This window comes from Sorex fumeus, unplaced genomic scaffold (assembly GCF_029834395.1).
Source record: "Sorex fumeus unplaced genomic scaffold, SorFum_2.1 ptg000126l, whole genome shotgun sequence".
Taxonomy (NCBI): domain Eukaryota; kingdom Metazoa; phylum Chordata; class Mammalia; order Eulipotyphla; family Soricidae; genus Sorex; species Sorex fumeus.
In genome coordinates, this window is record NW_026606183.1 from 5,763,423 (window position 1) to 5,778,307 (window position 14,885).

Here is a 14,885-nt window from a genome sequence, read left to right on the forward strand (position 1 = left end):
CCCGCGAGTGACCTTACCGTAGGCGTTCTGTGGGGGGAAAGCGTTCACGGGGGAGACGCCATGGAATCCATCCTCAGCCTTGTCGCCTTGGGGGAACTTTCCCTGAGGGGAAGAAGTTTAGATGAAAAGACCATTCCTGTGTCAAGATGCTCCATTCCTTCCCAAGGGAAACCAAGGTCACCTGGTGTGGGAGGTGGGAGGGGAATTGGAGAGCTTCTAAGTCTGTCGCCTGGTATCCTCTGCTACGGCCATCTGATAGGACCATCCCCAGGGTCCCTTAGGAAGAACCTCTCCTACCTTCCCTCCTGTGGACCTCTGTCCTCTCGACCACCAACAGGTTTAACTTTCCTTCATCTCTAACTACTTCCCACATCTTCTGCTCCTTTTGATGTTTTGGTTTGGTTTTTGGGTCACAGCTGGCAGTGTTCAGGGCTAACGCATGGTTCGACGCTCAGGAATCATTTCTGGCAGTGCTGGGGGACCGTACATTGCTGCTTTGGGGCAGGCGGGGACTGGCCACACATAGCTGTGCCTAGGCCCTCTCTGCCATACTAGCTATCTCTCGGGCCCCAAACTTCTTTCCTTGTCTTTTTATTTTTTTAATTTTTTTTTATTAAATCACAGAAAAATAGCCCATTATAAAACTGTTCATGACTGGTTTCAGTCACACAGTATTCCAACACTCATCCCCCTACTAGTATACATGTCCCAGCACCAGTGTTCCCAATTTCCTACCACCCTCTAAATCCCCCCAAGCCCCCACTTGCCATCTTTTCATTTTAAAAATTCTTGAAAAAAATTCATCTATATTCGCTGATCGTTCAACATTCTTCTCTTAAAGCTGGGGCTCACACCCACATCCGCTGACATGTAAGCTCATCCATCGGCTCAGCTTTACAGACTCCCACTTAAATCTCAGAAGAAATCAACTAGCTGCAAAAATTCAGAAGTACACTGGTCTCCTGGCTGAAAACTCTGGGGTCTTTTGGAAGTGGGAGTGGGCAGCCTCCCGCCTCCACCCCTCGTACTTCTGGAAGCCACAGCCACATCCCACAACTGCCGCCATGTAAACTCATGGCCCAGTTAAATATTCCTGGAGCAATCAACTTACATCCCAGTAGGAGCCCACCAAATTAGATGGGAAAGTAACATAGAAGCCTAAGCTCAATCAACAAAGACATTAACACAGAAGGCTCAGCTAGCAACAACGGATCCACAGACAAGGACTTAATGACCCCATCATGAGATATAATGATTTCCACAAAAATTTTTTTTTACTGAAGAATTTTTGGCAAGCCATCTAGTTGTAACAAGCAACAGAAAATAAATTAGTTTGTGCCTGCTAAGGGGGCAAGCCTGGGGAGTAGTTGATAAAATGGGGACCATGGTGGAGGGAAGGTCACAGTGATGGTGAGATTGGTGTTGTAATATTGAATGCCTGTAAGAAATGCATCATGAACAACTTTGTAAACCATGATATACAAATGAAGTGGGGAATTAAACCTACGGGGGCTCAGAGGCCTGGATCCCTGAGCACAGCCAGCTATGACCCCAAAACAAAAACCAAATAAAACCAGTCATGAGTTGGAATGTAGCAGTAACAATAGCAGACCCCTTGCCTTACATGTGCGTAGCCCTAAATTAAATCCCCCAGCACCATGGGAAGAAAATAAGGAAACTAGCAAAGGAGGCAGAAACAGGCAACAGTTATAAATGATCAAACAAAAATAAGTCAGATGTCCCCACCTCTCGCCCCTTTCAGGGCTTCCCCTAAAATGCTGGTGGTGGTCCCTCATGCTCCAGAGTCTTCTTGGGTATCCTTCCTGCCTCAGATATTGTTTCTAACTCCCCAATCACTTGCTCTGACACAGACCTCTGTCTTAACTGCCAACCTCTAACTAAGCTTATAATGATCCACAGGCACTTAAAGCTAATTTGGTTCAAAAGTGATCAAATTCAATTCCTCTGACACATAAAATGCATATTATCTGTTCTGTACCACCATCAACCTATAGTCCAAGCTTGAATTCATACTTAAATTATTCATCAATTCATCAACTATCGCTGGAGCAATAGTACAACAGGTAGGGTGTTTGCCTTGCATGTGGCAGACCCAGGTTCGATCCCCAGCATCCCATATGGTCTCCCCTGAGCACCGCCATGAGTAATTCCTGAGTACAGAGCCAGGAGTAGCCCCTGTGCATGGCCAGGTGTGACTCCCTCAAACAATGCAATTATATATATATATATATATATATATATATATATATATATATATCAATCTACCATTTGTTTTCCTCTTGAGTTCACTTCCACTTAGTTCAGGCACTTCGTTTCCCAACACATTGTCCCAGACTCGAGTTCTGAGCTCCCCACCACCCCTCAGCTCTACTGTATCTGGTCCTGGACTAAACAGCAATAATGGGCATGTCCTTAAACCAAAAGGATGCTTTTACTCCCCTGTTCCAGACAGCTCTGCCACGGTCGGAGGGATAGAATAGAGTTTACTATAGGGGTATAGTATAGTATAGGGGTTACTCCTGGCATTGCACTCAGGAGTTACTCCTGGCGGTGCTCAAGTGACCATATGGGATGCTGGGAATCGAACCTGGGTCAGCCACATGCAAGGCAAATGCCCTACCCACTGTGCTATCGCTCCAGCCCCTCTGTCATGTTTCTGTCTTCCATAAGGTTGACCCCAGGCATTGCATATGGTTCCCTGAGCACTGCCAGGGTTACTCTAAACACAGAGCCAAAACTGTGCCCCTCACCTCCCATCCCCAGATCCTACTGCTTAGTGGGCAAAACATAAAACCTTATCTTGGTAAAATCAGGTCTTCATGATCTGCCTTCAACCTACAGTCATTTCTACACTTTGAACCTCTGTCATAGCTCTTTTTTTTTTTTTTTTTTTTTTTTGCTTTTGGGTCACACCCGGTGATGCTCAGGGGTTACTCCTGGCATTGCACTCAGGAGTTACTCCTGGCGGTGCTCAGGTGGGATGCCAGGAATCGAACCTGGGTCAGCCACATGCAAGGCAAACGCCCTACCCACTGTGCTATCGCTCCAGTCCCTCTGTCGTATTTCTGAATGGATGAGTGTTCATACATACAAGAACTGCATTTGTGTCACTTCCTCTGCTTGAAATGCCTTTTCCCCCACTTTCGTTTTTTTTTTTTTAATAGAGAATATTTATTAAATACTGAAAGTAGGAGAATACTCTAGAAGTCAGAGTGTGGGCATACTTCAGAGGAAGGAGCCTTCCTCCACTTTCCACCTGGCTAAGTTTTATTCAATCAGTTAAATGTTATTCCTTTCCCCTTTCCCTGCTCATACTCTTTCATTTCCCTTAGCTGTGGGGGCACCACCTGACAGTTCCTGCGGTACCATATGATGCCATGAATGAGACACAGGGCCTGGAATATGCAAGGCTACACAAATGGCACCAAATGTCACCTTCTCTGCAGTACTCAGTGACTTCTCTTGAGCACACTCTGCAAATGCTCAGGAGGGCAGGTCACACTATTGGCTTTATGTTCTGTATTCCACACCACCCCTGAGGTCCAGCTACGAGGAGGTCCTGGGGCTTCGCGAAAAGACAGGATTGATTGAGAAATGGATGTCTTACCTGCCACAGGTTGGTGCGGTTTGGCTGGAAATGGTTTCCCCATGGGTAAATCTGACCTGCCAGGAGGGAAAGGAAATAGCAGAGGAAGGAGAGGTGAATAACTAACTGGGAAAGACAACGCAAGTGAAGGGATCAAAAGGTAGCTGAAAGGTCAGGAAAGATTACTGACTTTCCCAGACCTTCCCCTCGGTGTATGCATTAGGAGTTCTGATCTCCTGGTCTCCCCCAAGACATAAACAATTCTAGTGAGGTTATGACCAATGCCAGTATGTAAGCTGCTACTAGCTTTTGTTGAGGAAAGTACATAAATTGAGAGTAAATGTTGAGAAACTAGCATGCAGCAAAACAGGTTCAATCCTTGGCACCACCAACACGCGTCAGGAGTGATCCCTGAGCTCTGGGCCAGGAGGATGCCCTGAACAGTGCCAGGTGTGGTTCAAACACCCAAAATGGGGCTAAAGTGATAGCATTATTGGGTAGGGTGTTTGCCTTGCACGCGGCTGTGCATCGCTGGGTGAGACCCCCCTGCAAAAAAAAACCCAAAAAACAAACAAACAAAAAAACACCCAAAATGGACATAGACCAGATAAATAACCAGCTTCATTTATCACATGGATAGCTTCGAATATTGGTACAGTCAATATTCAAACAGAGGGCAGAGACGTTTACTGTGGGGAGTTGCTTGATCACTTTAACTGTAAGTTATGACTGCAAGATTCTGCCACTGAGCTACATCCTTGATGCCAGTGATTCTTTTTTTTTTTTTTTTTTTGCTTTTTGGGTCACACCCAGTGATGCTCAGGGGTTACTCCTGGCTCTGCGCTCAGGAATTACTCCTGGCAGTGCTTGACGGACCATATGGGATTCCAGGGATTGAACCCAGATCAGCGCATGCAAGGCAAACGCCCTACCCGCTGTACTATTGTAGCTCCAGCCCCAACAGCGATTCTTTTTTATTTGTTTTGGGGCCATACCCAGTGATGTTCAGGAGGTACTTCTGGCTCTGCACTCAGGAATTACCCCTGACAGTGCTTGGAGGACCATATGGGAAACTGGGAATCAAACCCAGGTCAGTCACGAAGAAGGCAAGCGCCTTACCTGCAGCACTATCTCTCCAGCCCAATAAGTGATTCTTTATCTTAATCTCTATATGCCTACTAGAAAAGGTATGTAGTCTGATAATCATATGTTTTTAAAATGCTATGTTGCTCTAATTATGTTGATTGAAATGTCTTTGGAAACACCGAAAATAAGGAATTTGGTTTGTTTCTTTGGACCACGCCAGGTAGTGCTCAGGGATTATTTCTGGTTCTGTACTCAGGGATCACTCCTGGAAAGACTTGGAAAACCATATGGGGTTGCAGGAATTAAAAACAGGTAGGCTGCATGCAAGGCAAGTCTCCAACCCACTGTACTATTTCTCTAGGCCCCCGTGTCTGGGGTTTTTTTTTTTTTTTTTTTTTTTTTTGCTTTTTGGGTCACACCCGGCGATGCACAGGAGTTACTCCTGGTTCATGCACTCAGGAATTACTCCTGGCGGTGCTGCTCGGGGGACCATATGGGATGCTGGGAATCGAACCTAGGTTGGCTGCGTGCAAGGCAAATGCCCTACCCGCTGTGCTATTGCTCCAGCCCCCGTGTCTGTTTTTTTTTTTCATTCAATACATTCAAATTTTTTAAAAATTATTTTTATTAAAAACAAACTCTTTTGGGGGTGGGGCACACCTGTGTTCCAGAGTTATTCCTGGCTCTGCACTCAGTAATCACTCCTGGTGGTGCTTGGACGACCCAATGGGATGCTGGGGATTGAACCTGGGTTGGCTGCATACAGGCAAGAACCCTACCTCCTGTACTATCTCTCTGGTCCCCTGAATATGTTCAATTTCAAGTTTCTCTGGGGCAAGGCCTGGGGCTACCAGAGCCATGGCTGCTGATGTTGGGTGCCACGTGGTGCCAGGATCTGAACGCAGGACCATGTACAGGCCAAGCATGAGCCTTTGTTTCTAAGTGGTCTGGTAGTTTACAGAGCACTGATCTGAGATGGACTAGATATGAGACAAATGGTCCTTCACCCCATAAGTTTAAGGCATTGCTCTAGAGCAGTATTTTTCTTTTTCCCTCCAACTCTGTATCCTTCCTGTGTCCCCCAGCTCCCGTCCTACCTCTGTTGGTCCTCTAGTCTTGCGATGTGGCTCCCGATCGACCCCATTTTCACCTGTGGCCCCCTTGGTTGAGAAAGACTGCTTGAGAGAGCACAGACCTACCCCACCCCTGAAAGCATCCCTAGAAGGAGAGAGGAGAAATGGGCTTGGCTGCTCAGTACCTTTCCGCCCTCCGCGGGCTGCAAACTCCCACTCCTCCTCAGTGGGCAGCCGCTTCCCCCGCCAAGTGCAGTAGGCACGCGCATCATTCCAGCTCACATGAACCACCGGGAACTCCAGTCTCTCTCGGATGCCAGAGCCGGGACCTGCAGGCTAACAGCCAAAGGGTGTCATGAGACAAGTTTCTGGGAGCACATGCGACTTGAAGGCAGGCCGGCTGAGTCCAGCTTTTACCACTAGATGGAGCAAGGAAGTTGGAAGAGAAAGTCTGGTAAGGTGAGGCCCAGAGCCAACAGGGACTGGAACCAGAGCATAAAGGGAGAAACGGGATGGACAATGGGAAAAGGAATTAAGGAGAGGAAACAATATTGCTTGGCTGTTCCCTGAAATTTCACTCCCATCCTTTTAAAACTGAGCATTTCTTAAGAACTTCAGAGTAATCAAAACAGCAGAGTGAGGAAAAGCAGAAAAAAAAGGAAGTACAAGCAACCCTTACCTGCCTCCAGAAGGCCCTTTCCACAGGAAACCACCAGAGGACGGACTGCAAAATAGAAGGAGTGAGGCTGGAGCGATAGCACAGTGGGTAGGGCATTTGCCTTGCATGCGGCCGACCTGGGTTCGATCCCCAGCATCCCATATGGTCCCCCGAGCATCACCCGGAGTAATTCTTGAGTGCAGAGTCAGGAGTAACTTCTGTGCACTGCCAGGTATGACCCCAAAAAAGGAAGGAAAAAAAAAAAAGGAAGCAGCAGCATGATTGTGACATGCATACCTTGACCCAGCACTGTACAGACTTAGGGCCAAGACACTGAGGGTCCAAGAAAGTAGGGTTACCTGTAAACTTCCATTTTTATTTTTTGGGCCATACTTTGTAATACTTAGGATCCATCCTGGCTCTATGCTCAGGTGTTGTTCCCTCTATGCTCCAGGGAGGATGCACACAGTGCTGGATCATGAAACCCAGGGCTCTTCATGCAAACAGCATGTACTCGCCCACTGAGCTATCTCCTCGGCCCTCGTTTTGGAGGACGGGAAGATAAGGAACTTGTCCTGCATGTGGCCCCAAGCACAAACCTGGAGTGGTCCCTACCTCTCCCCCAAAACCACCCTGACCAGAGGGAGGTTTATTAAGATGTTCTCTTCCTGGTTCCAGCTAGATGTTATCTGGGGACCGTTAGGAGTATCTCTGTGGAAACCAGCCCAGGGTTAACTTCCTGGCTGTACATGTTCATCTGAATCTTCCAGCTTGGCTTTCTCTTCTTTTCTCCCTGCCTCAACACTGTTTTTTTTTTGTTCGTTTTGGGCGGCAACATTCAGGGTGCTCAGAGTCTACTTCTGGCTCCGTACTTCTGACTCTGTAGTCAGAGACACGCCCGGCAGGATCAGAGAACATATGTGGTACCCAAGATCAAACCTGGACTGGCCGAGTGCAAGCAAAGTGCCCAACCCACTAGACTATCTCTCTGGCCCCTCCCCCCTCCCTCCATCCTTTAGATTTGTTTCTCACACCCAACAATACTCATGGGTTACTCCTGGCTCTCCTCAGGAATTGCTCCTTGTGGTGCTCGGAGGATCATATGGGATTCTGGGGCTCATACCAGGTCGGGCGCATACAAGGGCAGCTTCTTACCAGCACTGCTATCTCTCCAACCCCTGGATTTGTTTCTGTCTTGCGGTCCAAGGGACCTTGTATCTCAAGGATTGCTGTCCAGGTCCCAATTCCACTCCCTCAGCAGCGAGGCCAGGCTTTCTCACCTTCATGTTCTGGCTCGCTTTGTTTTTAACTTCTTCAGGGACCAAATCCTCAAAGACAAAGCTCCAACCAAACACCTCGGCCTCTGTCCGGTACTTTTTCTCCCGAACAAATTCCCTGAAAAGAGAGATTCTGCCTGGTACAGCTGAAAGGGCTCTAGACTCCACCCTCCCTCATCTTCTCGCGCCCCATAAAATCAATATCCTTGTCTTGAAGTCACACAATGCAGAGTTTTCCAGAAAGTCAAGGAGTTAACTTGAACGTTTGAACAAATTTTCTTTGATGTACAGTTATGGAAAAGACCCGTGAAGCAGGTTTGTGAAACAGGGCCAAGAATAGCCATGGAACGGAACAGAGCCATGAACCAGACCTGGGAGAGAATAAAGGGGACAGACCCACGGAACAGAGCTGCCAGCAGAGAATCAGAGAGCAGAAACAGTCTTCCCCAGGGGAGACCCAGTCTCCAAGATTCCGCCTGGTCCATAGAGGATGTAACATGTTTAGAAAATCTCCTTGTCGCCATTGAAAAGTCAGAAAAGATTTGTTTAGGGCTATACCAGACAACTCAGGGGTTACTCCTAGCTCTCTACTTAGGAATTACTCCTCGCAGTATTCGGGGACCATATGGGATCCTGGGGATCAAACCGAGGTTGGCCACATGGAAGGCAAACGCCCTACCCGCTACATTATCATTCTGGCCAGGAAAATCAGGATATTTTATTTCAAAAATCCCAGTTTTCTGTTTCTTTGAATTTTGCCATCGTCTGTATGTACAGTTGATCCCCCTGGCCACCAGCAATATTACTGCTGTTTCTGGCCATTCCCTCCATGTGGGTCATTAGTTGGGGTGGGTCATTAGTTGGGGTGGGTCATTAGTTGGGGTGGGATTCCCCATATGGGATACCGGAGATCAAACCCGGGTCAGCCTCGTTTAAGGCAAGCACCCTACTTGTATTATATCTCATATATTGTATATTGTGTATTGTGTATATTGTGTATTGTGTATATTGTGTATTGTGTATATTGTGTATTGATATATTGTATATATCAATACAATATAGTACAATATCTCAGGCCCTGAGAGGTGACGTAACATTCAACCCAATTATCATCATACAGCAGGCTATATATAAACTGAACTGTGAAAGTATGCATACTGCACATCAATCTAGTTGGCTAGCTACTTCTGGTTATGAAATAGTGCAGACCTGATCAGAGATGATTAGTCCTCTTCATAACTTCCTTGTTCAAAAATACTTTTAAGGGGCCACACAGTGATACTGAGGCTAGGTGCCTGTGTGCTTTCATTACATGCAGCTGACTCCAGTTTGGTGCTCCCCCAGCACCGTATCATTTGAGCAATGCTGGGAGCAACCACAAAGCACAGACACAGAGCTAAAAGTAGTCCCCAAGCACTTTTTTGGTGGGGGAGTCACACCTGGCCATATACAGGGGTTACTCCTGGCTCTGCTCAGGAATCACTCCTGACAGTGCTCGGGAGACCATAGGGAATGCCGGGGATTGGATCAAACCAGGATTGGCCTTGTGCAAATGCCCTACCTTCTGAACTAACACTCAGGCCCACACTTTGTTTTTGGTTTGTTTTTAGGCCACACCTAGAGTGCTTAGGGCTTACTCTTGGCTCTGCATTCAGGGATAATACCCTTGACCACCACCGCTGTGTTTTGGCTTTTTAAACAAGGTATAAGTAATGTAGGTTCCACTGTCAAAAACAAGGTTGGTTTAAAAAAAACAAACAAACCAATATTCAATATCAGTATCAGTATCTGAAATTCAATATCCTTCCATAGTCTTCTTTCCCCTTCCCAAGAATTTTTATTATTTGATTTTGAGGCAATGCCCAGCTGTGCTCAGGCCTCTGTACTCAGGGATCTCTCGTGACAGTGCTCTGGGGACTGGAAGCGATGCTGGGGACTGAATTCAGGTCGACTGCGTATGAGGCAAGCTCTTGTCCCACTGTACTATCTTTCTGCCCTTCCTAAGGATTTTTAAGTAGCTTTAGTAATTGCTTTTCTGGTATTATTTTCTTTTAGAAGTTATAAAAGCGGGGCTGGAGTGATAGCACAGCAGGTAGGGTGTTTGCGTTGCACGCGGGCTTGATCCCAGCATCCCATATGGCCCCCGAGGAGCACCACCAAGAGTAATAATTCCTGAATGCATGAGCCAGGAGTAACTCCTGTGCATTGCTGGGTGTGACCCAAAAAGCAAAACAAGAAATCATAAAAGCATGAGAAAAAGCTACCAACTAATGCAGAGGTTCTCAAACTTATTTGGCCTACTCCCCTTTTCAGAAAGTACCCAAGAGAAGCTAACATCTTGATGAGAACAGAGCGGCTCTCAATTCCTCTCAATAGTCCCAAACCTCCCTAGAGGATGCACAGTATTGACTACTTTAGGAAACACTGAACTAATGCAACGCTGCAATTTCCAATTCTTGTTAAATGTATATAAAAGCTATACATATAATTTTAAAAAATGGAATCCTAGTCAATATATTATCTTGGGAGCTTCACTCTTTTTTGGAGGGGGCACAGGAGAGCTTCACTTTCCACTTAAAATCTCATCTTTCACTGACAACAGTCATTTTTGGGGGACTGCCCCTAAACTCAGGTTCTATACAGGCAACAGTATTTTGGGTTCCATGCACCCTAACTCTGTGCTCAGGAATTACTCATGGCAGTGCTTGGGGGACCATAGGGGGTGCTGGGATTCAAACATGGGTGGGCCATGTGCAAGGCTGCTAGGGATTCACTGTACTATCTCTTAGGTCCCTTGAGTCAATTTTTTTTTCCCCCACCACAAGGTGATGCTCAGGTTGCTTTTGGGACTTCACACAGGAATTACGCCTGGCAGTGCTCAGAGGACCATATGGGATGCTAGGAATTGAACCTGGGTTGGCTGTACTATCTTTCTGGACCCACTTTAAGTCAAATTGTTTTTTTGTTTTGTTTTGTATTTTCATGCTTTAATTTTTTGTTTTTAATTAAGACACCGATTTATAAAGCTGTGCATAACAGAGTAGTTTCAGGCACAAATGTTACAGCACCAATCCCACCACGGGTGTCCCCAGGGTCCCTGCCATCCCTGCCTACCCCCTCGGCAGGCATTTGACAAATTTATTTCATTCTGCTTGTTCCAACAAAACTTAAAGAAATGGTAAGTGGAATTATAGCAAGGTAAATCAACAAAAGTCAATTTGTAATGACTGCTATATGATTTTACCTGTGTAAATAAGGAAATTCAAATCATTTAATATAGTATACTGCCTATTCTCATCTACATAACTAAGTTTTCAACTCTGGCATCTAAAACATTTTGCATTACATTTTTATTTTGTACTTTAGCCTTTTGTTATATGCCTGCCAAGGGGGGGAAAAAATCTCATATATCACAGCAAAGATATGATGATCACCACCTTAAGTGAATTTTTTTTAAGAGGCAGAACCACTGAATCCAAAGACCTGACAGGTAATTGACAATTCTTATATTTCAGTCCATCTCCTCAAATTAAAAGCTAGTTTCCTCAACCCAAGTGCCCAAGAACAAATGACTGGTTAAAGAAACTTTGGTACATCTACACAATGGAATACTATGCAGCTGTCAGGAAAGATGAAGTCATGAACTTTGCTTATAAATGGATAGACATGGAGAGTATCATGCTAAGTGAAATGAGTTGGAAAGAGAGGGACAGACATAGAAGGACTACACTCATTTGTGAAGTATAGAATAACATAACATGAGGCTGACACCTAAGGATAGTAGACACATGGGACAGGTAGATTGCTCCTTAGTTGGAAGCCTGCCTCCTGAGCAAAGGGGAGAAGGCAGATGGAATAGAGAAGGGATCACTAAGAAAATGATGGCTGGAGGAATCGGTCAGGATGGGAGATGTGAGCAAAAAGTAGATAAAGGACCAAACATGATGACCTCTCGGTGTCTGTATTGCAAACCATAAGTAGAGAGATATTATGGGGAATCATGCCGGCCATGGAGGCAGGGGGAGGGTGGGAAAGGGGGGGGGTATACCGGGGATACTGGTGGTGGGGAATGTGCACTGGTGGAGGGATGGGTGTTTGATCATTGTGTGACTGTAATCCAAACATGAAAACTTGTAACTATCTCACAGCGATTCAATAAAATTTTAAAAAAAAGCTAGTTTACTTTTAGATACCAGGATTTAAGATTAGAGACTCTCTTGGGGTTGGAGTTTTTGCCTTGCATGCAGCTGACCTGGGTCTGATCCCCTAGCACACCAGCTCTGGGCTCAGGGATTGTTCCTGGTCCCCTGAGTTCATAAGAGCAATCCCTGAGTGCAGAGTCAGGAGTAAGCCTTGTGCATCACTAGGTGTGGTCCCCAAACCAAACCAAACCAAATCAAACCAAACCAAACCAAACCAACAGACTTCAAAAAAAGATTAGAGACTTTCTTCCTCTTGGAAAGGCTCTAGTCTTTCTGATATACCTGAAATCTTTGTTGGTGACAGGAAACATGTCAATGGCAAAGGGTTTTACAACCACTTCCCGAACAGGACCTTCACCATCCCTGGCATCTGGGGAATCTGTTCCCATCTTGAATTTGCCACCCGAGAGCTGCACCATGTTAGCAGTGTGCCCATTCCCTGTAGAGAAAATGAAGTCATCAAAAACATATGAATATATATATGTATAATAATTCTATGATAATCTGGGGCTCATATATAAAATACTTACAATGTGCAATAAAAAAGACACAAACATTTGTTATTAGGGAACCAGCAATGTAGCTCAGTAGTAGAGTGCTTGCCTTACAGGTGTAAAGCTCTAAGTTTCATCTATAGCAACATACACACACATACACACACACACACGCACACACACACACACAGACACACAGACACATACTAGATTCTTCTAGAGATAGTTAAAAGGCTGGAGCCCATGCTCTGCATGCAGGAGCCCCAGGTCTGATCCTTAGCACTGCATGATCCTCCAAATTCTATCAAGAGCCACCTCACTCCCCTCAAATCCTAATTACTGCTGGGTGTGGCCCAAATTCATAAATAAATTCTTGTTCAGTCACTTAATTTAGGCAAATTACTTCATCTGAATTATTTTTTCACCACTAAAACGAAGATAACATCTCAAAGGGCAAGGCCATATGTGTTAAAGTAATATGTGACATGTTGAGCACGTGATAGGTTTTAAATGATTGCTTCTTTTCCTGACCTCTCTATTATAAACACAAAAATTCCTTTTTCCAGCTAGGTACTACACACTAAAACAAATCTAGCGTTTTCCTACCCAAACTTCTACTCATGCTTTTTCTGTTTTTACCTCTCCGTTTGTTGAACTCATCAGTTTTTAAATGATTTTCACCATATCATTTGCTCCAGAAAGTGTATCCCTGTCATCTAGAACAAATGCATAATAATTATCAAATAATACTGTCTGATTACCTTTGAAAATCACAGAATTAAAAGGATCTTAATCCCTTCACTTTATTTAACAGGAAAGGAAAGAGTTAAACAGCTAGCAAGCAAGAGGCAGGACTAGACAGCTATATTCCAGGTCAGATGTTTTCTGATAATTCACACTTCTGTGACTTGATGGTACTATAAGTACTTTATATGTACTAGTTTATAGATTTCTACATAATGATGTCTAAATCCCCAAAGGCACAAGTTCCAGGTCTTTTCATGTTCAAGTTCTTATACCAGCCTTCTTCTTATTCTGATAATCTTATCCACTTGGGGGTAGAAAAAAACAAGGGAAATTTGATCATGAAAAAATTAAGAGGAAAAAAAGAGAACCACGGATGTGACTCACTAGCAGGGTACCAGCTTTCAGCATGTGAAGCTTTTGGGTTCAATTCTGGAGCCACAAAAAACATAAAAAAAAAATAAAGAAACTGCATACAATTACAATTTATGATCTTCTTTTTTCATTTTTTTCATTTCATCATCCTGTTATTCGTCGATTGCCTCAAGCAGGCCCCAGTAACGTCTCTTTCATCCTAGGCCTGAGAATATATTCAAGGCTCTTTAGGAGAATGAGACCCATCATTGTTACTGGTATTTGGCATATTTGGTACGCCACGGGGAGTTTGCCAGACTCTGCCCTGTGGGCAGGCTTCATTCGATTTAAGAAAACACAGGCAGCAAAGACAATCAAATGTTCAAGAAGATCTTCTTTTGACCCCAGCAAATATTTTAATGATATTAACTTTTATTAGGTAAAATTAATATTCATGTTTTAGGTAAGGCGCTTGTCCTGAAATGAACTTTGACCCTGGTTTTATCAGCGGTCAGGGGTAACCCTGCAGCAATCGGCGAGGTCACTCACAATCACGTGTGACCTATATCAGAACCCCCCCAAAAAAATTCTAGGAGGGAAAAACAGAATGCGACTTGTGTGTTATTTCTATGTGAAACTGCATTTCGTCGTTGTTATTTAAGGTTATCTGCATGCAAATCAAAGAGTGCAATGCCTGAATTAACTTAAAAATGGTCCCACTGAAGGGCCGGAGAGCAAGAGGAAGTAAGGTCTCGCATGCAGACACTTTCACCAACCTTGGTTTGATCTCTGCATCACCTTTGGTCGCCCGAGCATCACCACCTGTGTCCCGAAACAGAACAAAAGGCGCCACATGCAGGGAAGGTAGAAGGAATACCAAAGATGCAAGATTGTTAAATCTTGTTAAAACGCAGTGTTTTAATTGGGTACCAGGCACATGAGGGGCTCATCATATTCTCTTTAATTTTGCTTGAAAGATCCCAAGTTATTAAGTACATCAAGAGTGAGCGACAATTTGATCTGAGCAGTTAACCCAGCCCGAGTAGTCCGGGAAGCGCGCGGAGAGGTTCACGTCTCTCAACCCATCAGGGCGCATCACGCGGTAAACGCCCCCTATGGTGATGCCCAGGGTACAAACGACGAAGGGGCTGGGCGGAGAGCGGGCAGACACACTGACCTAGTTGGAGCCAAGGGCCAGAGAGGAGCACCAGCAGACACACCAGGGAGTGCAAGAAGCCCATGCTCGGCACGAGCCCGAGCGCACGCGAAGAGGCGGGGCCACCCTGCTGCGCATGCGCTCCGCACGCTCCACGTCAGAGACGGCTCCGCGTGCGCCTGCGCCCTCCCCTCCAGGAAGCTCCAGCCCTGACGCTGGGAGAATCCCGCGATA

General features: G+C 45.3%; 1 protein-coding gene across 2 annotated transcripts in view; it reads right to left on the reverse strand.

Annotated features, from left to right (window-relative positions):
• Positions 1-14,773, reverse strand: part of SUMF2 (sulfatase modifying factor 2) — a 16,924-nt gene extending 2,151 nt beyond the window's left edge. The window contains exons 1-8 of one of the 2 annotated variants that reach the window (XM_056137657.1): positions 14,673-14,773; positions 13,037-13,113; positions 12,186-12,342; positions 7,705-7,819; positions 6,446-6,490; positions 5,952-6,102; positions 3,629-3,684; positions 18-102 (exon numbers count right to left, since the gene is read on the reverse strand). In XM_056137657.1, the coding sequence (XP_055993632.1) occupies positions 18-102; positions 3,629-3,684; positions 5,952-6,102; positions 6,446-6,490; positions 7,705-7,819; positions 12,186-12,322 (589 nt within the window). In that variant the 5' untranslated portion in view covers positions 12,323-12,342; positions 13,037-13,113; positions 14,673-14,773. The remainder of the gene's footprint in view (positions 1-17; positions 103-3,628; positions 3,685-5,951; positions 6,103-6,445; positions 6,491-7,704; positions 7,820-12,185; positions 12,343-13,036; positions 13,114-14,672) is intronic. The other variant, XM_056137656.1, reaches the window with a different exon arrangement.
• Positions 14,774-14,885: the final 112 nt, after the last annotated feature.